The following is a 24,109-nucleotide window of genomic DNA, read 5'->3' on the forward strand; positions in this document are numbered from 1 at the left end:
GCTCCGCTTCCCAGGCACTTGGCTCCGCCCAGAGCTAGAGAGACAGGACCGCCCAACTTATTACCCTAATTTAGGAGCCAGACGGGTGTTGGGGGGGTGGGGCGTGGCCGCCTTTGTTCTCCTTGGCCTGTGGCTGCCCTTGCCCGAGGGAGGTTGGATTCAGATCACACTTAGCGCTAAGTCCCTTGGGGGAGCAAGGAGGCAGGCATCTGTGCAGCTTCCAACATCCCTTGCTCCTCAGAGATCCCTGGCTCAGGAACCTGGGTTCTGGAAGCCCCTTACTGGGTTCTTGGAGACCCAAGAGGCTGGTATAAGTCTGGTCCTATGCACTCCTTTTACGCAGGTCCCAGGAGGTGCAACCCATGGCTCAGGCCTGCAGAGTCCTAGCCTGTGCTTACACCATTTCCCACTACAGCCTCCTGGGTCCCCAAGACCACACTCTACCCCTTGTTTTGAGCTAGGGATGCAACCTCTAGGAGCTGAATCATGCCTTAGTCCTCTGTGTGTCCAGCACTAGCTCAGGCCCCAGTTCAGGATATGTTGACTAACAGAAATGCCTTACACTGAGATATTATTGGTCCCATTGAGGCCTGACTTTGACAAAAACAACTTTAGTTTTGTGAATAAGATACACTTTGCCCAGGAAAAATTTTGGAATGGTAGATATGCGGGCCTGAGAGCCTTGGGAAACTTTGCATCTTTCACTTGGCCAACTAAGTGTTAGAACACCAACTAGACGCCAGGCCTTGTAGATGGTGATGATGATAGTGTCAGCCTGGGCAGAGGTGTATATCTGGGATGCCCTTATTCATTCATCCTGTCAACAAGTCTATTGAGCATCTACTCCTCGCCACACACTGTTCTGGAAATACAGTGGTAAATAAAGCATGGATAGCTATCTCCACACAGCGTATTTGAAGCCATGGGCTTAGGAAAAAGCCTATGAAGAGGAAAAAGCCAAGGACGGAACCTTAAAGAACACCAGTTAAGGAATGGGTGAAAGCGAGATTGTCTTAGAGAAAGCTTGAAAAGGAACATTCATGGTGTAGTAGGGAAGGACAAATCTGACTCCATATTGAATCTGTTTCCTTTATTTTAACCTTTGTATTCACTCATCTCACATGCTAGTAAAGTAATGCTCAAAATTCTCCAAGCCAGACTTCAGCAATACGTGAACCGTGAACTCCCTGATGTTCAAGCTGGTTTTAGAAAAGGCAGAGGGACAAGAAATCAAATTGCCAACATCCGCTGGATCATGGAAAAAGCAAGAGAGTTCCAGAAAAACATCTATTTCGGCTTTGTTGACTATGCCAAAGCCTTTGACTGTGTGGATCACAATAAACTGTGGAAAATTCTGAAAGAGATGGGAATACCAGACCACCTGACCTGCCTCTTGAGAAATCTGTATGCAGGTCAGGAAACAACAGTTAGAACTGGACAGGGAACAACAGACTGGTTCCAAACAGGAAAAGGAGTACGTCAAGGCTGTGTAGTGTCACCCTGCTTATTTAACTTCTATGCAGAGTACATCATGAGAAACGCTGGACTGGAAGAAACACAAGCTGGAATCAAGATTGCCGGGAGAAATATCAATAACCTGAGATATGCAGATGACACCACCCTTATGGCAGAAAGTGAAGAGGGGCTAAAAGCCTCTTGATGAAAGTGAAAGAGGAGAGTGAAAAAGTTGGCTTAAAACTCAACATTCAGAAAACGAAGATCATGGCATCTAGTCCCATCACTTCATGGGAAATAGATGGGGAAACAGTGGAAACACTGTCAGACTTTATTTTCGGGGGGCTCCAAAATCACTGCAGATGGTGACTGCAGCCATGAAATTAAAAGACGCTTACTTCTTGGAAGAAAAGTTATGACCAACCTAGACAGTATATTCAGAAGCAGAGACATTACTTTGCCAACTAAGGTCTGTCTAGTCAAGGCTATGGTTTTCCTGTGGTCATGTATGAATGTGAGAGTTGGACTGTGAAGAAGGCTGAGTGCTGAAGAATTGATGCTTTTGAACTGTGGTGTTGGAGAAGACTCTTGAGGGTCCCTTGGACTGCAAGGAGATCCAACCAGTCCATTCTGAAGGAGATCAACCCTGGGATTTCTTTGGAAGGAATGATGCTAAAGCTGAAGCTCCAGTACTTTGGCCACCTCATGAAAAGAGTTGACTCATTGGAAAAGACTCTGATGCTGGGAAAGATTGGGGGCAGGAGGAGAACGGGACGACAGAGGATGAGATGGCTGGATGGCATCACTGACTCGATGGACATGAGTCTGAGTGAACTCCGGGAGATGGTAATGGACAGGGAGGCCTGGCGTGCTGCGATTCATGGGGTCGCAAAGAGTCGGACACGACTGAGCGACTGAACTGAACTGAACTGAACTGATTCTGCTTTTGCTCTAAGTCAAAAATGTAGCCAATAGCGTGAAATATACATGATAACCCATTTTCAGGGCTCTGACCATTAAAGGTCTAATACTTTCCCACTTATATAGAGATAAAAGTTTTAGAACAGAGAATAACATTTGTCTTGTTTGATGCTTACAGGAACGTTGAGACCCAAGCTATGTGAACAGCTATAAGAACAAAGGGTTCCAGCATTAAGAAGTTTGCAACATCCAACCACACTCCCTCCCTCTTTAGTATAAAAGATGCCTGCTTCTTCTTTCAGTATAAAAGAAGCCTGAATTCTAACTCAGGGAAGATGGTTCTTTGGAACTCTAGTCCACCATCTTCTTGGTCTGCTGGCTTTACAAATAAAGTCCCCAACAAGTCATCTCTCAATTTATTGGTCTGTTGTACAGCAAGCAGTATGAGCTTGGGCCCGGTATCAATGGGAAAGGAGAACCAGGACTCAGTTTTGTCCCTAAAACCAAGAGGGAAGCATTTAGAGAACAGCACTGTGTGGGCAGTGTTCAGGTAAAAGAAGGATTGGGGTGTCAACGGATGTCATTCACCGTCATAAGGGCATTTGCTGCTCTGCCTGAAGTCTATACATGAAATAAATAGCCATATGACATAGTTATGAAATGCAGAAAGTCAGAAGAGTCAGTTGGAGGGGAATTTATTTTGTGCACATTTCCTAGACCTTTGAAAATCCCAGAAGTCTTTTTATCTCTGACGTAACTAATTAATACTAAGGGGAGAATATGGATGCTATTTTAAGGTTCTTTTCCAGAAAGGATTTACATCTCAAATTAGGTCATAATTTAGACAAATAAAAACAGTCTGCTGGCAAAACTTCAGCTATTGTGGGTGGGCTGCAGAGGACGGGGTCTCTAGGTGCCTCTGAAATTACAGTAATTTGCTGATTTGGGCTGCAGTCCATCTCCTGTCCCCTCCCCTTTGACATGGTGCAAACAGGGCAGGCCCTCGCCCTGGGTGGAATGCAGAAACAAGTAAACAAATTTGTAATTAAAGGCGCCCACTCTTTCCATTCACAACTGTCTTTATCACCCTCACCCCCTCTGTGCTCTCAGTCTGTCTCAGGCATAGTACATCACTATCTTTGCACCCCAGCACTAGACCTGATTTGGGTGGGGCAGCAGAGACTGGTGGCCTGAAACGAGAGCTTCATTCCCTGCCCAGGAACTGAATCTGGGTAGCCTGGGTGAAAACCAGGAATCCTAGCCACCAGACCAGCAAGGGCTAGAGGCTAGAAGTTTTCCCTGGATCTTTGCCCCCGTGAAAAGTGCATTCATCACAGAGGCAGAAACTGTCAATGCAGGTACAAAGTTTGTTTCAGAGACATAGCACAACAAGTGGGAGAGCGCATAGAGAAACAGTTTGTTTAGTTGAGATAGAAGCAAGGCTGAGATGCACACCCAGAGAGAAAGGGTGTGGGTGTCCCCCTAATGAGGAGGAGTACAGTACAGAGGCAGTTAAATCATTTATATAGGTCAGTATTTCCGGGCCTTTGTCTTCTTTCAGGCCAATTGCCTGATTTCTTTTCCCATACCTGGCCTACCCTGGGACCCTCCCCTGGGGTGTGCACACACCCCATCAGCCAAGATGGATCTCGAAGTGAAGGCCTCTGGGAGGAGCAAGACTCATGTGGCCTGGAGTTATCCCCTGACTTTTAACTCCAAGGAGCCTTTCTGCACATGTGCAGTGTCTCCTTTATCCTCCACTCAGACTGGACTTTTGCCTTATTCCCTTGAGATGTTTACAGGAGACAAAGACTTTCTATTTACCCTGTTTCTGATGTTGCTTCCATTTTTGAGAGCAAACAGGGGGCTGGTGGTCTGTTCCTCAACTGCAGCCCACCTATCTCTTGCCTCAGGAAATGCAAAGAGGAGGCAGGCTGGTTGATTGTAAATGTCCAACCTGGAGCCCATCTATCTCCTACCTCAGATCTTAGTTGAATTGAATCTAATGAACCAGACGTGGCCTCATCCCCGGGTAAAGGTCGGCTATAAATCAGGATGTCATTTCCAGGCCCTTTCATGCTTGTGCGTTTGTGTGTGTGTGTGTGTGTGTGTGTGTAGGGGAGCTAGGGAACTGTGGGAGAGGAAGTCAGTAGAGAAGGGGCCCTCCTACCCACTGTTCAGGTTCCTGTGGGCTACAGTAAGACCCAGCCCCAAGGAGTTCACAAACAGGTTTCTTCCAAGTTGGAAAAGTCCAGGGAAGCGACTACTATAGAATGTATACCGAAGGTGAGATGCTTGGCAAGGAGTGACAGACAGCTTCCTGAGATCCTTTCCGTTAACCGCGTGTGTTTGGGAACCACTCCAAGGGCAGGGCCAGTCACACGTCCAACCATCGCTGCCGCCACCATAGACACCATGCCGCCACCACGGCCCTCCTGGTCAGAGGCTCTCAGGCTTCAGCGAGAGGCGGCGAGATTCAGGACAGGTGCCTCCCGCCGCCCCGCCCCGTCCGGCCCAGGCCCCACCCTCTCCTTCCCAGGCTCCGCCTGTCACGGGCGCCGCCTCTGCGGGCTGGGGCAGCCCGTCACCCAGCAGCCGGCACCCGAAGGAGCGGAACTGTGTAGCAAGCGGCTCGATCCCACCCAGCCATGGATCGGAAGGTGGCCCGAGAGTTCCGGCACAAGGTCAGAGTCACTAGCGGCCCCTCCAGCGCCCCCGCGGAGTCCGGGGGCGGAGTGGGTGGGCGGCGGATACCCACGGCCCCACCCCTCCCTTTGCCAGCTGGTTCTGGGGCTCTGGGTGGGTGGGTCCCTGAGGGTCCTTTGGTTGCCAGCAGGAATCCCCAGTAAAATGAGGGAGGAGCATTGGGACTCTAGGTGTAGAAGCCACTAAACCGATTTCCTTCCTGAAAGTGTCCTTTTTCTTAATACGCTGCGGGGGTGGGGGTGGGGGTTAGAATTCCTTCCGATCTTTTGGCTTGAGATGGGATATTTCTCTGAGATGCCTCATAGTGGGCAACGCCCACCCGCCCTGCCCGCTCCCTCCAAGCGCCCCCAGCTCTGGGGTGTTGGAGCGTGTGGAGAGGCTCTGGGATAGTGTCTGAGAAGTGAGGACTGGGAGGGAGGGCAAGCGGATGCCTCCATCTGTCTTCTGACCTGAAAATTCGAGTTGGAGGCATGTCAGGCAGCCCACTCCCCGCCTAAGGGCTTTTCTCAGGACCTGAGAATTAGTGGAGGGACTGCCCAGGGGGCCGTGGGAGTCAGCCAGACCCTTTAGGCTCTCCACCGGTGAGGGGCCTCATTGGTGGCCCAGGACTGTCAGAGACCATTGCTGGAGACCGCTGGGTTTGACCCAGGCTTCCCAGAACTGTTTCCAGAGCTGTGCAGGAGTTGCTGAGGCCCTGAGGTCAGAGAGGACCCTTTGAAGAGATCCAGTGGACCTCCCCACTAGGCCTGAGGATGCCTCAGAGCCCAAGGGTGCAGCCAGCGGTGTCTGGAGCTACCCACAGGCCCTGCCTGAGGGAAGGGTGACTGAGCCTTGAGACCCACCCAGAGAGGCAGTGTCTTTAGACCCAGCCAACCCACTTCCCAAGCCTGAGCAGGCAGAGCTCAGGTAGACAAGGTCCGCGGGCTTGGCCCCTCTCTCACCACAGAGAGGCCCAGGGGAGCTCAAGGGGCTAACCAGTATGGAGGCCACAGGGACTAAGGGTTGTGGCCTGGGACTAAGGACCAAAGGTCAGTTGTTCATTTAAGAAACATGTTTTGAGCACCCAGTGTGTGCCTTCAAGTTGCTGGTCATGTGGGTGGGAGACAGACCCTACACTAATAACTACCCACACCTGGGTGCTGAGTGTTGGAAGCAAGGTTTGATGGGGGCACAAAGGGGACAGCTCCTGCTGGCCGGAGTCTTCTAAAAATGAGGCCTTGGGACCCCAGGGATGAGAGATAACCGGAAGTTCACGCAGGAGTATGGGGGCTGGGAAATAACAAGGGGAGTGTGAGACAGTGTTCACCAGCGCATCCTGTTGCAAAGGGACCCGAGGGGAGAAATTTCAGCCGCCGGGGACATTTGGTGAGTGTAGATTTCAGGCAACCCACTTGCCCGTCCCCTACCCCAAGATGACTCATGCTTGAATTTCACTTTCCTGCCCTGGGGTTGAAAGTAATGTCGGGTCCTCTTTTGTCTTCTCCTCATGAGGTACTTTTCTTTTCCTCTTTGAGAGAGTTGTTTCTGGGGTCCCTGGTGTCTGACTCAACCCCTGGGTTAGCCCCTGTTTCTCTTCCCCAGGCCCCATGGGCCCCAAAGGGCCCCAGGCCTCTGTGTTTCCACCGCCCTGTTCTTCCTCATCACAAGAGTCATTACCTATTAATGCCCTGAGCGTGCAGGCGGGGCGTGCTGGGCAAGGCGGGGGCTGGACTTTGTGCCCTGTTGCTTCGGAAGCCACAGCAGCCTTCCCCTCCCAGGTTGGAGATCATCTGGGAACTGGGGAGAGAGGATGAAGCAGCCGAGGAGAGACCTTGCTGTTGATTGCTTTCTAGATGCCCCTTCCTTATTGTTTCAGAGCAAATTTACCCCCTTGAGAATGATTTGTAATCTAAATAAATCCTTAGTCGTTGGAGGTAGCATTAAAGGTAGTGTGTTGTCATGGAAAGTGCTGTGTGACCTGGAGAAAGTTATTAACTTCTCTGTGCCTCCGTTCTCCAATTTGGTTAATGAGGATCACAGTAATACTTAACTAGTAAGTTTATTGTGAGAGATAGATGAGACCTACACATGTGTAGAGAGTTTAAATAGAGCCTGTTACTTAGTGAAGCCTCAGTAAACGTCTACTGTTGTCCGTCGTCTGGAGTTAGGTAGTTCTTGTTTGGTCGCTAAGTTGTGTCCGACTCTTTTCGACCCCATGTAGCCCGGCAGGGTCCTCTATCCTTCACTATCTCCCGGAGTTTGCTCAAGTTCATGTCCATTGAGTCAGTTATGCTATCTAACTAAACGTCTCATCCTTGGCTGTCCCCTTCTCCTTTAGCCTTCAGTCTTTCCCAGCATCAGGGTCTTTTCCAGTGAGGCAGTCAGTGTGTGTGTGTTAGTTGCTCAGTCGTGTCTGACTATTTGCAACCCCGTGGACTGCAGCCCACCAGGCTCCTCTGTCTGTGGGATTTTCCAGTCAAGAATCCTGGAGTGGTTTGCCATTCCCTTCTCCAGGGGATCTTCCCCACCCAGGGATGGAACCTGGGTCTCCTGCACTGCAGGCAGACTCTTCGCCAACTGAGCCACCAGCTGTTCTACACAATGAGGTAGAAATCAGCTCAAATCTCAGTCCTGTCCCTCACTGCAGTGAGACCTTGGGCAAGCCGCTTAACCTCACTGAGCTTTAGTTTCCTTCACTGTGAGATGGAATTCGTTGTGCTCACCTCACAGGATGGTTAGGATGAAATAGGTGTTCAAATACTGGCTGCTCTGTTTGTGCAGCAACCATTTGGTAAATGGCCTCACTATTCCCCACTGATGCCTACAGAGCATCCTAATGGATGACCAAACAGTCTCCAGACCACTGAGCGGGGACTGTTGGGCTTGTACAGTTTCCCCAAGGCCATGAGCAGCACTTGCATGCCCTTCCTGGTCACAGCCTTCAGCCAGGACACCAAGGCAAGGGGAGGAGGTTATCAGAGACTAAGGCTTCCCCCCAAGAGAACCAGCTTTTCAAAAGAAACCTGCTCTTGCACACTGCACCCGCAGGTTGCAGGAACTTGGTTACTCATTTGCTCAAAAAGCATTTATTGACTGTTCAGCAATCACATATTCATGGGCATCTGTAGTGTACCCTGCCCAAAGCTAGGCATCTGGCTTGGGGGTTTGGGGGGATAAATAAGGTCAGGAAGAGCCTCTACCTTCTAGGGATTTGCTAATCTTTCATTCATTCCTGCACACATGCAATAAATATTGACTCAGTTGCTGATACATGCTCAGCAGTACTCTAACCATTGAATAATAAAACAAAGTCTCTCCCCTCTTAGAGAGTACGTTCTAGTAGGGAAGATAGATGGTTAACAAGCAAACCAATGGAAGTGTCATAAAATGCCAAGTAGTAATGAACGCTATGAAAAAAATTAACTGAGTGAGGTGAAGGGATAAAGAGTGACGAGATAGTACTTTTTCTAGGATAGTCAGGAAAACCTCTCTGAAAAAAGTGATATTTCAGCAAAGACATAAAGATATAAAAGAAATGAGGGAAGGAGTCGTGCAGATATATCAGCATGCAATCATTTCTACCTCATGAGCCAAATTTCTACGTCATTGGGTAGAACACCTGGTGTCTCAGGTGGTAAGAAGAACATTCCAGGAAGAGGGAACAGCAAAGGCAAAGGCCCTGAGGCAAGCATCTGGTTGCCTTCTTTAGGAACAGCAAGTAGGATGGTGTTTCTGAGAAGACTTATGGAATGAAGAGTGGTGGGAGATGGATCAGACGGGTGGTGGAGTCCTAATGGGCCCTACTCAGGATTTGGGGTTTTGTTCTAAGTGAAAGAAGCCAGCAGGGGAGTGATATGATTGGCTTACATTCTAAGAGGATTGCTCTGACTGCTGGTAGAGAACAGACTGAGAGGGCAAAGGGGAGAAGCGGGAACCTCCCTTAGGAGGCTCCTGCAGTGGACTAGATGGAGTACCAGACCCAGGATACATGTTCAAGGTAGATCTGACAGGCTTTGCTGATGGGATGGTTGCAGGTGTGGAGAGAAAGGTATCAAGGGTGAGACTGTGTTGGGAGGAGGAGGAGTAGGTTGGTGGAGACAGAGCCAGAGGTGGTGGAAACCAAGAGTTCCCTTTTGAATGTTTCATCTTTGAAATACCTTTTAGATCTCCAAGTACAAAAGCAACTGAGATCAGTAGAGGTAGGAGTGTGAAAATCAGAAAAGTTCTCTGCTGGGGATAAGCCTCAGTGAATTCTTATGGTATAAATAGTATTTAAACCCCAGAGACTGGTGAAGTCACTTAGGGAGACGGTGCTGATGGAGAGAAGACTCAGGACAGAGCCAGGGGCACCCCAACCTGTAGAGGAGACAAGGAAGAGAAGGAATCTCAAGCAAGGCAAGAGAACCAGCAGAAGGAGGGTGTGATCTGCTGAGCCCAGCACTGGGTCAAATGCTACCGACTAGTAAGCATGACACAAGTCTCTTGGAAAGACAAAGGATAATAAAACATGAGTCAGATAAACCCAGTGCTCTCTGGGATGCCCACAGTGGTTATGTTTGGATGTGACAGTTGGACTGTAAAGAAAGCTGGGAACCAAAGAATTGATGCTTTTGAACTGTGGTGTTGGAGAAGACTCTTAGTCCCTTGGACTGCAAGGAGATCCAACCAGTCAATCCTAAAGGAAGTCAGTCCTGAATATTCATTGGAAGGACTGATGCTGAAGCTGAAACTCCAATACTTTGGCCACCTGATAGAAAGAACTGACTCATTGGAAAAGGCCCTGATGCTGGGAAAGACTGAAGGCGGGAGGAGAAGGGGACGACAGAGGACAAGATGGTTGGATGGCATCACCGGCTTGATGGACATGAGTTTGAGTGAGCTCCAGGAATTGGTGATGGACAGGGAAGCCTGGCGTGCTGCAGTCCATGGGGTCCTGGCGTGCTGCAGTCCAGAGTCTGACACAACTGAGCGACTGAGCTGAAGGCAGGGATACACACTGTGCAGGCCTGGGTGGAAGTGGAACTAGATCCCAACATCCCAACAACACTTATGGAGGTCCACTCACTGCCAGCTGCTGAGAACACGGATCTTATATTTATTTATTCCTAGTTTAACTAACAAACACTTAGAACCTGCTGTTTTCTAGGCACTGTTCAAAGTAACAACTATTCATTCAAGGAAGAATTTTTTAAAAAGCCATTTTTAATCTCTCACACAGGGATGGAATCCTATAAGATACTTTTATTCCCATTTTACGAAGGAGGAGACTGAAAGCGCGGAGACTGCAGACCCACGTGGGGAAGGGGGCGTGGCCTCACTGCCCGCCTTCCTTCCGCCGGGCCTGTGTTGGGACCACGAACGGATTAGTGAGGAGACAGGCAGGTGAAGAAACTCACACAGCTTGGTGAGTCCCACGGCAGTGGTGGGGACAAAGTGTCAGCCTGTGCAGAGAGAATGACGGGCAGGCTTTGTGGGGGAGCCTGAGGAAAGGCTTGCCCAAGGGGAGCTGGCATTTGAGGAGACTTGGGCTTCCTTGGTGGTTCAGATGGTAAAGAATCTGCCTGCCACGCGGGAGACCCGGGTTTGATCCCTGGGTCGGGAAGATCCCCTGGAGGAGGGAAATGGCTCCCCAGTCCAGTATTCTTGCCTGGAGAATTCTACTGACAGAGGAGCCTGGTGGGCTACAGTCCTTGGGGTCACAAACAGACACGACTGAGTGACTTTTATAGGTAGAGGAAGAGCTCACAGGGAAGAAATACTGCTGGTACCACCAGTGCTTATAGCTAAGATTTCACACCAGCCAGGGCTTCAGCAGGAAGCAGGTGGCTCACTCAAATGGGAGACTGAAGAGTTTTATGTAGGGACTGCTTACAGAAAGGGCGGGGATGGCTGAGCTGCCAAGGTGGGGGCAAGGGAAGGGTGTTCCAGAACAAAGGAGAGAGTGGCTGCAGAGAGACGCCCAGTCAGACGCTGCAGCCTCAGGTGGGGGCACCTGCCTCGTGGTGGTCTGGCACGGAGAGAGCCGGGGAATCAGAACCCCACTCCCTTTCTCCCCAGGTGTCTTACCGCCCTCCTTGGCTGAACCCAGAAGGAAGTAGAGGGCAGCGAGCCCAGCGAAGATTCCTGGGACACTCCTCTAGATGGAGGAGGCTGGGTTGTGGGTCTGGAGGCAAAAGGGAGGTGACACAGCACACATTTTAGAGCCCTTGAAGTTTCGGAGCCCTGGGCACTGTCTTAAGCACTTTACAGATATTCACTCATTTAATCCCAACACAGCCCTAGGAGGGCAAATGTCACCCAGTGGAACAACATGCATTATTTAATCTGCTTCTTGCTCTCTTTTTCCGTCTTCGGCTGAGTGCATACATGAATTTTCATGAGCGGAAGGTTGTGTGCTTCCTCTGTGAGGCCAATATGAACGGGCAGTCCGTATGGAGGAAGGCAGGGAGGTGAAGCTGGAGACACCTAAGGCCAAACCCAGAGTCAACTTCCAGTGCCCTAGACAAGGGCTTGCACCTTGTGAGGAGGGAGAGATCCCTTACCACGCAGGCCGATAGCACTGAGCCAGCTGAACATGGGCCAGAGAAGGCCCATGCTGGACACAAGATGAGTGGGCACAAGATGAGTGGCCATAGAGTATTGATATGATAAAGAGACCCCCACACAGTTACTTATACATGGTGGTCTCCTTAGGGCTTCTGTGTCCATCATCAGGAGGGATCCAAGAAAGGGAAAGGTTTTTTATATCTAGTTAGAGAAAGAAGACATGGTGTCTTGCACACAGTAGGTGCTCAATTAATGTGTGTTAGACAAATGCAAATAAGGAGGTTCTACCTGGTAAGTGGATACCATGTGGTAGTTTGGAAAAAAGCAAAGGTTTTGGAGCCAGCAGTCATCTCATCTCTACTACTTCTGAGCCTTGATTTCCTCATCTGTCAAATGGGGGTAATATCCATCCACCTCAGAGGGTTGTTAAAGACAATACAAGTAAAGAACTTCAGACGTGGTGGCCTGTCTGTGAGCAGAGTCTGGCTCAAATTAGGGAGCCAGTCAAGGGCCTCAGGCTGGGAGGCTGGTAAGGAGGTTCTGGGCTGGGCATGGTCAGGAAAGACTCTAGAGGAGGGGGCTTGGACTCCCCTTAAATGAAAACAGAGGTCAGTGGGAAGAGGGAGGGCAAGTCATCTTGTGTGGGTCTGAGACTGGAACTGAGCTAAGAGGAGACAGATCCAGGAGTTTGTGTACTGAGGAGTGATGGGAAGGTGACTCCGGACTGGCGGAGAGGATAGAAGGAAGGCTCTAGACTAAGGCCGCTGGAGTTCATTCATCATTCAGCAGATACCACTGAGCGCTGAGCGCCTGTTTGCATGGCATGGCACTTTAAGACCTACTGTGTACTAGGTATATTACAGGTAGCTGAGCACAAGCTTTTGGGAGAACGGCACACAGCCATTCTGACACATATCCCATTCAGGGACAGGATCCATGAAGCTTCCCCTTGGACTGGTACGGGGGAGACTCTCCTGGGGAGTTTGCTTGAACCTAGATTCCAGGAGGAAGAGACATCATATATGTTTTTAAAATACAAGCAAAATTTGAACTACAGTGGTGATGTTTCTGCACATTCAGATTTCCAGAGAAAGTCCCATCCTTCTCAGCGGTCTTTCTTGGCGTGTGTGTTTTCACTCAGGTGTGGTCAGAGGACAAAGTGATGCTGTTATCTCTGAGTCTTTTTGGAGACATTCCTGGGTGGGGAATGGTCACGAGACTCCAACCATTTTTATTTATCCCTTACACTGGGGTTTAAAAAATATTCTACATAAGCCAGATATGATTTCCCAGATATTATGGTAAATGGATAATTTTTTTAATGGACAAGTTGAATTGCTGGGGATAGATGGGACAATTTTGAATGAGGTTGAGGCGGTTCCAGTGTGTTAGGGGAAGGTCTGTTTGGCTGCAGCCTGAGTCACACTTGGGAGGTGATAGAGATGACCCTGGAGGGATAGGGAAGGGCAGAACTGAAAGTCAGGGTTGGAGTGACCTAGGCTCTGAGAATGAATGGAGCTAAAGAGCTGAACTTTACGGGCTGCCTCAGAAGGAGACTGATAGGATATAGTTTCTGGGTGGGGACCTCTGGATGCAGGGGTCAGCATTGGAGGGCTGCCCGCAAGGACCAGGAGCCTGGGACCCCCAGAAATAGGCTCTTTCCTCGAAGAGCATCTCCAGGTGATCTGTGCTTGGGATGCAGAAAAGCAGAACCTTAGACTCTAATACTGGGAATTGCCTTTGTCTTCCATTTTACTTTCCACCCAGTGCATAAACGCTGTCTGCCGAGGACAGTGCCTCATTTCTTACATTAATGATGCAGCAGGAGGCGTTTCTGCAAGGAGGGGTTGCAGAGAGCTTCAGTCATAAGGCCTCAGTCAAGAAGAGATTTCCCTCTCCTCTACTTTGTCTTATGTCACCGCCCATGGCTGGAATTGAGCTAGAAGCCCTTTGGTTGGGCTCTCCTCACTGCAATCAGAGGAGATAGGCTTTTTGTGCTTTCATAGAAAGCAGAACATCCGCAGTTCCAGGAGTCATCCACAAGAGGTATTTTCTTGCTTGTTATAGACCAAACCCAAAGGGATTTCTTAAGAGTGTAAAGGAGAGAGATGGGGATTCGAGATAAGGGGAACCTGCTTGAGAGCAAAAGTTTTGAAATTCTGGCCTGAAGAGGCCCTGAAGTTTTTGCCCTGGAAGTCCTGACTCACACAGGCAGTGGTGTAGCAGGGAGAGCACAGGCTCTGGAATCAGAGAGCATGTGTGCATGCTCAGTCACTTCAGTGACTCCGACTCTTTGTGACCCCATGGACTGAAGCCCGCCAGGTTTCTCTGTCCATGGGATTCTCCAGGCAAGAATACTGAAGTGGGTTGCCATTTCCTACTCCAGGGGACCTTTCTGACTCAGGGATCGAACCCATGTCTCCTGTGTCTCCTTCCTTGCAGACAGATTCTTGACCACTGAGCCACTGGAGAAGCCCCAGAATCAAATGTTAGCTCTGTCTCTGATCAGCTGTGGGACCTTGTGTGACATGTTGTAACCTCTCTGGTCTTCAGTTTCCTCATCTGCAAAATTGGCCTTGTAGGGCGGGTGAGATAAACAAGTGGAGTAAAGCCCAGAGAAGCTCCTGATGCCATCCCGTGATGCAAATGTTATTTCCCTTCCCCTTCTGTTCCCATGATTCCCTTCCTCCCATCAGACCAGGAGGCAGGGGGATGGAGAAACCCCTCTGATACTTCTTTACTGACCACATTTTATGCATTAGGCTCGAGAGACTTAGAAAAAACAGACTTCATCTTTCCTTTGTGGGGTTTTTCTGTCTGATGAAGGAAACAAACCAGTTCACAAAAAAGCAAGCCTTTAAGTAATTGCAAATTGTGACTGTTGTAATGAAGGAATTGAAGCATATTTGGGGTGATGGAGTAGGTTCTGTTTAGGTTGGTGAGCAGGAAGGCCTTCCTGGGGCAGAGGCCAGCCATGCAGGGAAGGAGGGAAACCATCCAGGCAGAGGGAACAGCGTATGTGATGGCCCTGAGGCTAGTGTAGCCTGTGAGAAACACTGAAAAGAGGCTCGTGTAGCTAGGAAGAGTGGCAGGAGCTAAAGCTGGGCCTCGATAAGGTAAGGAATTTGGCTGTGCCGGGTCTTAGTTGCCACATGCAGGATCTCGTTCCCGGATCAGGGATTGAACCAGGGCCCCTGCACTGGGAACCTGGAATCACCAGGTTAATCACCAGACCACCAGGGAAGTTCTTGAATTTTGTTTTAAGTATAATGAGAAGCTATTAAGCACGAAAGTGATATGATCCAGTTTATTTAAATATTTCTGAACCTGATCCTAGAGAAATTCAGAATTTTTCTATGCTCAGACTCCTGCACGGCAGCCACATGTGAGCAGTCCAGGTCTGTCTTGGTGTGGCTCCCCACCCCTCTCACGCAAGCCCAGCCAGAGTGCGGAGAGAGTCCAGACTGGGTCCTCACAGATGTGGGCTTTTCGAGGTGCCCACTTCTATGGTGTGTGGAAAAGCCAAGGCTACCACCTGAGATTCAGTGCTGCCCACTCTAGCACGTGCTTCTGTCCCCCATCTTCTACTGGCCTGGAGGAAAGGGGGGCTGAAGCAGGAGGAAGTAGGAATGCCCTCCTTGGAGCGGGTAGGATAAATTTCTGAAGCCCAACTGTGAGTCAGTGCAGGGCAAGCCTCCTAGCTTATTCTCATCTCTAATCAAATGTTCAGCTTAATTCTAAGAGGGAAGAAGGTACTGCTAGGTGAAGACCTGAAGTCTGCATTCTGTACCCATCTGCTCAGGCCAGAAATCCCAAGGGCTGGGGCTCGTATGTCCTCTCTGGGTTGGAACAGACGGATTTCCCCCCAACTTCCCAGAATCCTTAAGAGACCCACAGAAAAGGCAAAGGTGCTCCGATTTTCCTCTGAGGACCAATCAGGTGGGAGCTTGCAGCTTCCAGCAGCATCTTCTCCCTTATGTGGGCTGAGGCCCTGGACCATGCTGCTGGGCCTGGAGAAGGGAGGGATCCAAGCACCCTTCAAGCCCCCACCATGTTCTCTCACTCAGTCCTGGGCTGAAGAGAGAGCTCAGGACGTAGTGCAGAGATACACAATGAGCTGTCCCAGGGAGTGGAATCTGGGGCTCCTGCTCTTGACCCTGACCCTGGGCTCCCAGCCATTGACGTCAGGGAAGCTGAAAAAACGTAACCTGATTCTCCCCCTCCGGTGGCAGGGGAGGCACACAGGGACGTGGGAAGGGGAAAGCATGACCAGAAGTCAGGACCGACCTAGCTTAGGCCAGGACTGGACAAGGGAGAATTCAGTGCTAGGGGGCTCCAGCGAGGGGCGGGGAATGTGCTATCTGAGTGCGTGGCCCAAATCCTTTCTGAAAGCAGTCATCCAGCACTACAGCCACCATCAGGTAAGACAGTGGGCTTCTTCCAGACCGGGAAGCTGACACTCGAGTTGCCAGCCTGGACACAGGTGACATAGCCGTGGAGGTGATCGGCAGTACAGCTGCCGCGGGGGAGCATCACCGTCACGAGGGGTTCACAAGTATGATGCGCGTATGCATCTCTCTGTGCATCACCACCCTGGGGACGAAGCTCAGCCCGACCACATACAGACGCGAGGCAGAGGGACTCCTGTGGCCACGTCAGGGTGGTCTGCACTTCTGATGTGTTGCAGTCAGGTGCCAGCCTGGCCTCTGGCTTCCCTCCTCTTCTCACAGCCCTGAAGAGATGCGGAGGAGGGTCACCCCCTGCCGCTGCCGTCAGCGACCTCCCTGTCCTGGGGTCTGCTGTGGGGGTGCTGGGCCTAGAGACATAACTCTGCCTTGGGGTTTTCCAGGTGGATTTTCTGATTGAAAATGATGCAGAAAAGGACTATCTCTATGATGTGCTGCGGATGTACCACCAGTAAGTGTGCGGGGTCCAGGTTCCATGGACCAGCCCAGGTACCTCTATCTTCAGGAAGCCCTGCGATGGGTCATTCTGAGACAGGACAACTTTCCTCTTGAATCCTGGGGGTGCTCAGGGAGGCCAATGCTCAGTGTTCCTGGGAATCAGATAGACATGCCATTCACTTGTGTCAGCAAATATTTACACAGCCCAGGCAGGTCCACAGTGACAGGTCACGGAGACCCTGAACCTGCCAAAGAGGATGGACTGCACCCTTTGGGCAGTGGGGAACCGTCAAAGGGTTTTGAGAAGGGAGCAACTTACATTTTTAAAAGTAGGTGATGGACTGAGAATAAGCAAGCTGGTAGCCAGAAAAATGTCGGCCCTAGACGCTGAGGGTCTGAACGGTATGAGGTAGAGGCTCGTGCGATATACTGTGATTTCAGGATTTACAGAGCTCAGCTGCAGCTTGCAGGTGAGAAGCAGGGGTATGAGAGGGCTGGCCACCACCTCACAGACGTTTCCTGTCTGGAAGGACCCTGGGCTTTGGAACTAGGCAGAGATGAGTGAGAACCCTGGCTTGATACCATCTGCCTGATGGCTTAGCAACCCCTACCTGGACAGTTTCCTTGGGATACTTAGATGGGAGAACAAACTCTTCTGAGGCACCTGGCCCAGGGTTAGGGGCTCTAAGCTTTTATCCACCCAAGGTCTGGGCCCAGGGCTGTGGACCCAACCCAGGACTGCTTCCTCTGGGAATCCCTGGGTCTCAGAGGCCATGGCTGTGGATGAGGCTGCAGGGCCCCCGCGTCACTGCAGGACCATGGACGTGGCCGTGCTTGTGGGGGACCTGAAGCTGGTCATCAACGAGCCCAGCCGTCTGCCCCTGTTCGATGCCATCAGACCTCTGATCCCACTGAAACACCAGGTGGAGTATGACCAGCTGACCCCCCGGCGCTCCAGGTGTGGAACAGAGGGAGCTGCGGGCTGGAGGCAGGGGTGGGAGAGGTTACCCTGGGATGGACAGGGTCGCTGACAAGTGGATGGGGCAGTGCTGGCCATCGGACCAGAGCTGGGCTGTCACCGGCCCCTCCTCCCATGGCAGGAAGCTGAAGGAGGTACGTCTGGACCGGCTGCACCCCGAAGGCCTCGGCCTCAGTGTGCGTGGCGGCCTCGAGTTTGGCTGTGGACTCTTCATCTCCCACCTCATCAAAGGTGGCCAGGCCGACAGCGTCGGGCTCCAGGTGAGTGACCAGGGCCCAGGGGTCGTGGCACCAGGCCTCAGGCTTCCTGTCTCCCCACACTAGGCTGTGTGGTGTAACATGGTCACCTCACCCTTCTGAGCCTTTGGGAGAGGAAAAAGCCTCTGTATCCTGACAGATTGTCCTCAGGCCCATAGAAATCTGGCTGCAGGCACTTGTCTGTTTTCAATTTTTAATTTTTATTGGAGCATAGTTGATTTACAACATTGTGTTAGGTGTACAGCAAGTGAATCGGTTATACATATAGATATATCCACTCTTTTTTAGATTCCTTTCCCATATAGACCATTACAGAGTATTGAGTAGCATTCCCTGTGCTATGCACTAAGTCCTTATTATCCACTTTATATCTAATAGTGTGTTGCCTGTTTTCTTGAGGGGAGTGGAGAACCTGGCTTCCAGCTGCTGCTGCCTCTGCTGCTCTGCACCCACCTCCCTTACGTCTGAAGGAAAAGCATAGTTATGCCCTGACACCTGAAGTTCTGGATACATAGCCTTCTCCCTGGAAGGGAGAAGGAAATCCTGGCATAGTGCAGTGCTTCAAGTATAGACTCTGGAGCCAGAATCTCCTGGCTTTGCTATTAATTAGCTGGATGCCTTTGGTGAAATTACTGCCTCAGTTTCCTCATCTGTAAAATGGGATGACAAACAGCCTACCTCATGAGGTTGTTCTGACGGAGTAAATGAATTCATATTACAAAGTACTTGTGTCAGTACCTGGCACATAAATGCTATGTGCATGTATTTTATGCTCCTAGAATAGCATGACTTCTATTTGTATTTGTGTGCAGGAACACTCACACACACACCAGTGAAAGGCCGTTACTTGTTGGAGGAGGAACGAGTGGATAGGGAATAAAGTGAGAGTGAGTTTTTTACGGCTACGCCTTTTAGATTGTTTGGCTTTTGAATCATATGAATGTATTATTTTTCTCTAAATGGATGTTTTATTGAAGTTTAGTTGATTTACAGTGCTGTACTAATTCCTGCTGTACAGCAAAGTGACTCAGTTATAAACGTTATACATTCTTTTTCATATTCTTTTCCATTACCGCTTATCACTGGATGTTGAATATAGTTCCCTGTGCTATACAGAAGAATCTTGTTTATCCATTCTTTCTATACCGTGTGCTTATTAAACATGCAGAGAGGGAGATTTAATAAGCACCTGTAATGTGCCAGATAACGTGCTGACAATCAGTTCTTTTTATATGCCTCGGCTGGATCATCCCCATTTTACAGAGTTGATAGATCAGGGACTTGACTAGAATCACACAGCCATTAAGTGACAGAGCCAGGATTTAAACCTGGGTCTCCTTATTGCCAAGCCCAGGGATTTCTGTCCAACATCCCAGGGTCCCTCCCTTGGGGTCTCCACACCTCAGTGTCCGAGCAGAGACGGGAAGACTTTCAGGTCTCGCTGCTGCCAGAGCCCAGAGCTGTGTTTTCGTATGTCCAGCTTAAAGAGGCCCTCCCACGCCCTCCCCAGAGCTTCCAGCATGTTTCTCATCAGCACCCCAATCTGGGCTGCCAAGCCAGGGGCTTCAGGGGGCCAGAAGGCTGGTATAAGACTCTGTGGAGCGGGAGGTAGAAACTGGGCGCTGACAGGCAGTGCTTTGTTCTAAATCCCTGTCTCACGGCTCGCCGGGAGCATCTGAAATTTCAGCCCCTTCATTATCCCTCTCCTGTGCCGCACATTTTCCAGCCCAGAAACACAGCCAGAGAAAAAGCATAATGAGCCCCTCTCTTGGCGTCAGCTGAGCCCTTTCTTTTCTCCCAGGGTGAGCTCTCCTCCTAGGACAGGCCATTTCTCAACGACACTTCTGTGCCTGGGGACTTCGGGGCATTTTAATGAATCTTAGAGTTGTACCTCCCTGCCGTTTCTCAGGCTTATGAATTATTGACCCTTTCTCAGGTTGATGGGCTCATCTCTCCTTTGTGCCGCTCTCCCTCAGATCGTCATTTCACCGTGGCCCTCGCACAAAGGGCCTTTTGCAGGGCTTCATGCAGGGGCGGGAAGGAGAGGAAAGCTGATCCTGCAAATTGAGCTGGGGATTGTGTGGGAATCATCCGGCTGGGGTCCCACAAGTTCCCTTTAGGAACAAGACAGGAAGCTTCATCAGAGGAGCTTGGGGAAAAAGGTCTGCCTCCACTCACCTGTCTGGAGTTCATGTTTCTGGAGAGATCCCATGCCTCAGGATGGCTGGGGGAAGATTCCAGAAGGCAGGGGAGGGGCATGTTCAGACAAGCCTGGCTGAACCAGAGGCTCTGCTGATTTGACCTGTGAGTCTGAACTCCAGATGGGGTCCTGGACCCTGCCCTGGAACTCCGTCTCCGCTCTAGTCTCCCAACTGCTGCTGCTACTGCTAAGTTGCGTCAGTCATGTCCTACTCTGTGTGACCCCATAGACGGCACCCAACAGGCTCCTCTGTCCCTGGGATTCTCCAGGCAAGAACACTGGAGTGGGTTGCCATTTCTTTCTCCAATGCATGAAATTGAAAAGTGTAAGTGAAGTCGCTCAATCGTGTCCAACTCTTAGTGACCCCATGGACTGTAGCCTACCAGGCTCCTCCGTCCATGGGATTCTCCAGGCAAGAGTACCGGAGTGGGTTGCCATTGCCTTCTCCAGTCTCCCTACTGGAGGTATTTTATGTTTTTATCCACATGTATCCTGTCTGAACCTGCATCCTCTGCCCTGCACAGCTTACTGTATAGTCCAGGGCTGGAGAATGATCCCGTGTGCCTTGGCTGTCCCGGCTGTAAAATGGACGGAGTAATCCCTGCCTTTCCTGTGGTCCTCAGGGGCTCTGTCAGGCGGCAAAGATCCAGAGACGACAGGATGCAGGGAACTGCAGCCCAGCTTGGCCAGACGCCCTTCTTTCCTGCTTCCAGACAACCAGCATTTGCTGTCTGTCAGGGAGACCTGACTTCAAATCTCAGCAACACTTTTTACTAGCTGGATGACATTGAGCAAGTCTCCTTACCTCTCTGAGCCTCAGTTCCCTCACCTTATTAGCAGAAATGCAGGTTGTTGTGAAGAATGGGTGCAGGTAGGTCATCCAGCTGTTCTCCTTCCTTGAGACATCCCCAGAAACACAGCGAGTTCTTTAGCAAGCCCCTCCCCTGCCCCGTGTCACCTTTTTGAGCTGCTTGCCACTCCTCCCAGGCCGCTGAGAAGACTGGGGTCTATGTTCAGGTTGGAAGTGTTTGGGTGACAATAGGAAGAAGGTGACTCTGGGGCAGGGATGTTGTAGAGGGTAGGAGTTGGCCTAAGGGACCCCTGAGAGGCTGGATGCCTGCCCAGTCCTTGACCCTCCAAGGAGTCAAGCTGAGTCCCCCGCATGCACCGACAAGCCTCCAAAAGGTCAGCAAATGTGGTGTGAGTTAAGCCTTCAGCTGACCCGTGCTGGTCTCAGACTGGGGAGGGCCTCCACCAACCAGTCCCTCTTCTGTAGCTCAGAACCGTGACCCTGCACAAACCATCACCTCCTGGGCCTCTGTTTCAACTGATGTCTGGGCATCCTTCCAGCCTGTGGTTGTTAAATGAGGAACTTCAGGACTGACCCCCAGAGCCAAGGTGCTTGGGGGAGCCCACAGCTGTGTCCAGCTTGGAACCGACTGATGTCACCAGGGCTGGCCCTGCAGGTCCCTCAGCCCCATCTCTCCCAGTTAATGAGACTAAAGTCCTGAGAAGAGGGATCTGAGCAGAGAGCTTACAGTTGAAGCCCAATTAATGGTAACAGCAACTATTTATTGGTTATTTACAGTGTGCTGGGCACTAGCTGGCTTTACACACTCTCTTAATTCTCATGGCAGCCACAGTATTTCCCCATTTTACAGATGAGGGAAACAGGTTCAAAAAGCTCAAGAGACTTGCCTAAGGTCACACAGCTAATAAAAATAAAAGCAGGGGGTTGAACCCAGGACATCTGATGCTAGAGCCTTGTGTTCATTCAGTGTTCACTGCTTTCTTCCAGAAGAGGAATTCAGAGGTCAGGGCCAGGGCCAGGGCAGAGTTAAAATGTTCAGTGAGTTTCCGTCAAATGGAACAGAAGAGACTGTGTGTGTCCGTGATGTGAGCTTGAGTCAGGAGCCATGGAAGTTCCTACCCCAACTCAATTGTGGTGTTGTGGTGCAAGCCTGCTTCTTGGGGTTGGGGGGACAAAGGCCAGGGAAGAAGCGCTTGAATCTGGGTGAAAGGTCGCCCTTTGCATGGGTTCCAGAACCTGATGGTGCCCCCTGGATGGAAGTGACATGGGGTGAGGGCAGCGAGTTCTGACTTTCACCCCCAGTTCTGCTTCCTGCTCTCTGTGACGCTCACCTCCATCTTGGTCCCCCCATCTGCGAAATGGGCAGAAAGACTGCTGGGAAGTGCTGCCTGCCCTGGGGGTCCTGCAGCCGATGGAGGGGGTGTGGCTGGTGACAAGGCGCTGGCCGTGAGCCTGCCCAGCCGCCCGATGCGTGTTCTCTCTGTCTCTGGCCAAGGTAGGGGATGAGGTCGTCCGGATCAACGGGTATTCCATCTCCTCCTGCACCCATGAGGAGGTCATCAACCTCATCCGCACCAAGAAGACTGTGTCCATCAAAGTGAGGCGTGAGTGAGGCCAGGACAAAGGGCTGCTGACAGTGGGGTGGGGGCTGGCAGCTGGTGGTACCCAGCTGCGATGGGAGGAAGGAAGGGCAGAGAAGCCATCATAACCCACCTCCCCTTTCTCCCACAGACATCGGCCTGATCCCTGTGAAGAGGTGAGCAGGACCCTCCTCCACAGGCAGACTCTCCCCTGTGCACTCAGGGTCCTGGGGTCGGCCTGGGGTCTGGCCAGCTCTGCCCCTGGGCCAGTGACAGTGGAGGCTTCAGAGAGGGCAGACTTGGATTCTGGGCTGGTGCCTTAACCTTCTCTCCCTAAGGACCCCTATTCTACATTCCCATCCTATCAGCTCTCCCGATGAGCCCCTCAAATGGCAGTACGTGGACCAGTTCGTGTCAGAATCTGGGGTAAGGTCAGGACCACAGCGGTGGGTCTGGATGGGGCGGTCTTCCAGGAGGGGCAGCCTGCCCGAAGGAGGGCTTGCTCTAGGGAGGTGCTCTCGGGGGCTTCACACAGGCTGCCAGCGCACCCAGAATGGCCCTGTGGGCGGTGGCCCAGCCAGTGCAGACACACACCCTGAGGGCCAGAACGGCAGTCAGGCTTGCGTGGGCACAGCAGTGCTCCCCCGGGAGGCCTTGAGCACAGGAGGCCACTTGCAGTGCGGACACCTGGTGACCTCAGCCTCTCCCTCCGCCAGGGCGGGCGGAGCAGCCTGGGCTCCCCAGGCAGCCAGGAGAACAAGGAGAAGAAGGTCTTCATCAGCCTGGTGGGCTCCCGGGGCCTTGGCTGCAGGTGGGTGGCAGGCGCACCCTGGGGCTCACTCGTGGCCAGCTGGCCTCTCTCACTGCTCCCCTTTCTCACTGCTGCTGCTGAGATTTTTGTCCACTAGTAATGTTACTTCTTGGTGCTTGATTTCCCCTCTGAGCATCACAACAGTCCTGTAGGGCCAGAGGGACAGCTCTATCAGGCTCATTTTACAGAGGAGGAAACTGAGGCCCAAAAGCAGAGCCATGTTCTGTTGGTGGGCCCTCAAGTCACGCAAAAGGAGCCTGTCCAGCTGGCCAACTCTGACACAGTTTTCTTGTCGCTTATTACTTTGTGACTTCCTTAAGAGGCAGCCGGGGAATTGCTAACAGACAGAGGGGCTCATGGCACCGTCTTGTTAAGCACATAAGTGCAACGGTTGGAGATCTAGGCTCTGGGCCCTGCTCTGCCACCTATGAGCTCTAGAACCCTGGACTAACTCCTTAAGCACTCCAAGCCTCAGCTTTCCCTATAAATCAGAGGTCACAGTCCTCACCTCACAAGGTTGTTGTGAGTAAGAATGAAATGACAGAGTGAAGCACCAAGCTTAGTGCGTGGCAGGTGGTAAGCATTTTGCAAATATTAGCTATTATTATTTAAGGTATTCTTTACTTTTTCGTTTTTTGGCCATGCCCCACTGCTTTTGGGATCCTAGTTCCCTGACCTCAGGCCCTTGATAGTGAAAGTGCAGAGTCCTCACCACTGGACTTCCAGGGAATTCCCTAAGTGATTCTCCTTACTTCCTTTCTGTCACATTTATTTAACACTTTTCTGCCAAGCATAAGTGATAAAAAGAAAGTCCCTCCTTTCTGAGAAATTATAGCTTCATATAGAAGCCAACCACATAAATAGTTACAGTACTGAGGGGCTCTCATGCAAGCATGGCAAACAGATTGTCTACTCTGTGCTATCTCTAATCAATTAGTGGTAGCTGCCACCAGGGCAGCC

The 24,109-nt window shown here is 51.1% G+C and overlaps 1 protein-coding gene across 1 annotated transcript in view; it reads left to right on the forward strand.

Moving 5' to 3' along the window:
- Positions 1-4,924: 4,924 nt before the first annotated feature.
- Positions 4,925-24,109, forward strand: part of USH1C (USH1 protein network component harmonin) — a 48,668-nt gene continuing 29,483 nt past the window's right edge. The window contains 8 exon segments of the mRNA XM_027979354.2: positions 4,925-5,060; positions 16,457-16,524; positions 17,326-17,469; positions 17,612-17,750; positions 22,254-22,362; positions 22,490-22,514; positions 22,707-22,764; positions 23,055-23,149. Coding sequence (XP_027835155.2) covers positions 5,025-5,060; positions 16,457-16,524; positions 17,326-17,469; positions 17,612-17,750; positions 22,254-22,362; positions 22,490-22,514; positions 22,707-22,764; positions 23,055-23,149 — 674 coding nt within the window. The 5' untranslated portion in view covers positions 4,925-5,024.

The sequence above is a fragment of the Ovis aries genome, chromosome 15 (assembly GCF_016772045.2).
Source record: "Ovis aries strain OAR_USU_Benz2616 breed Rambouillet chromosome 15, ARS-UI_Ramb_v3.0, whole genome shotgun sequence".
NCBI classification, from domain to species: Eukaryota; Metazoa; Chordata; class Mammalia; order Artiodactyla; family Bovidae; genus Ovis; species Ovis aries.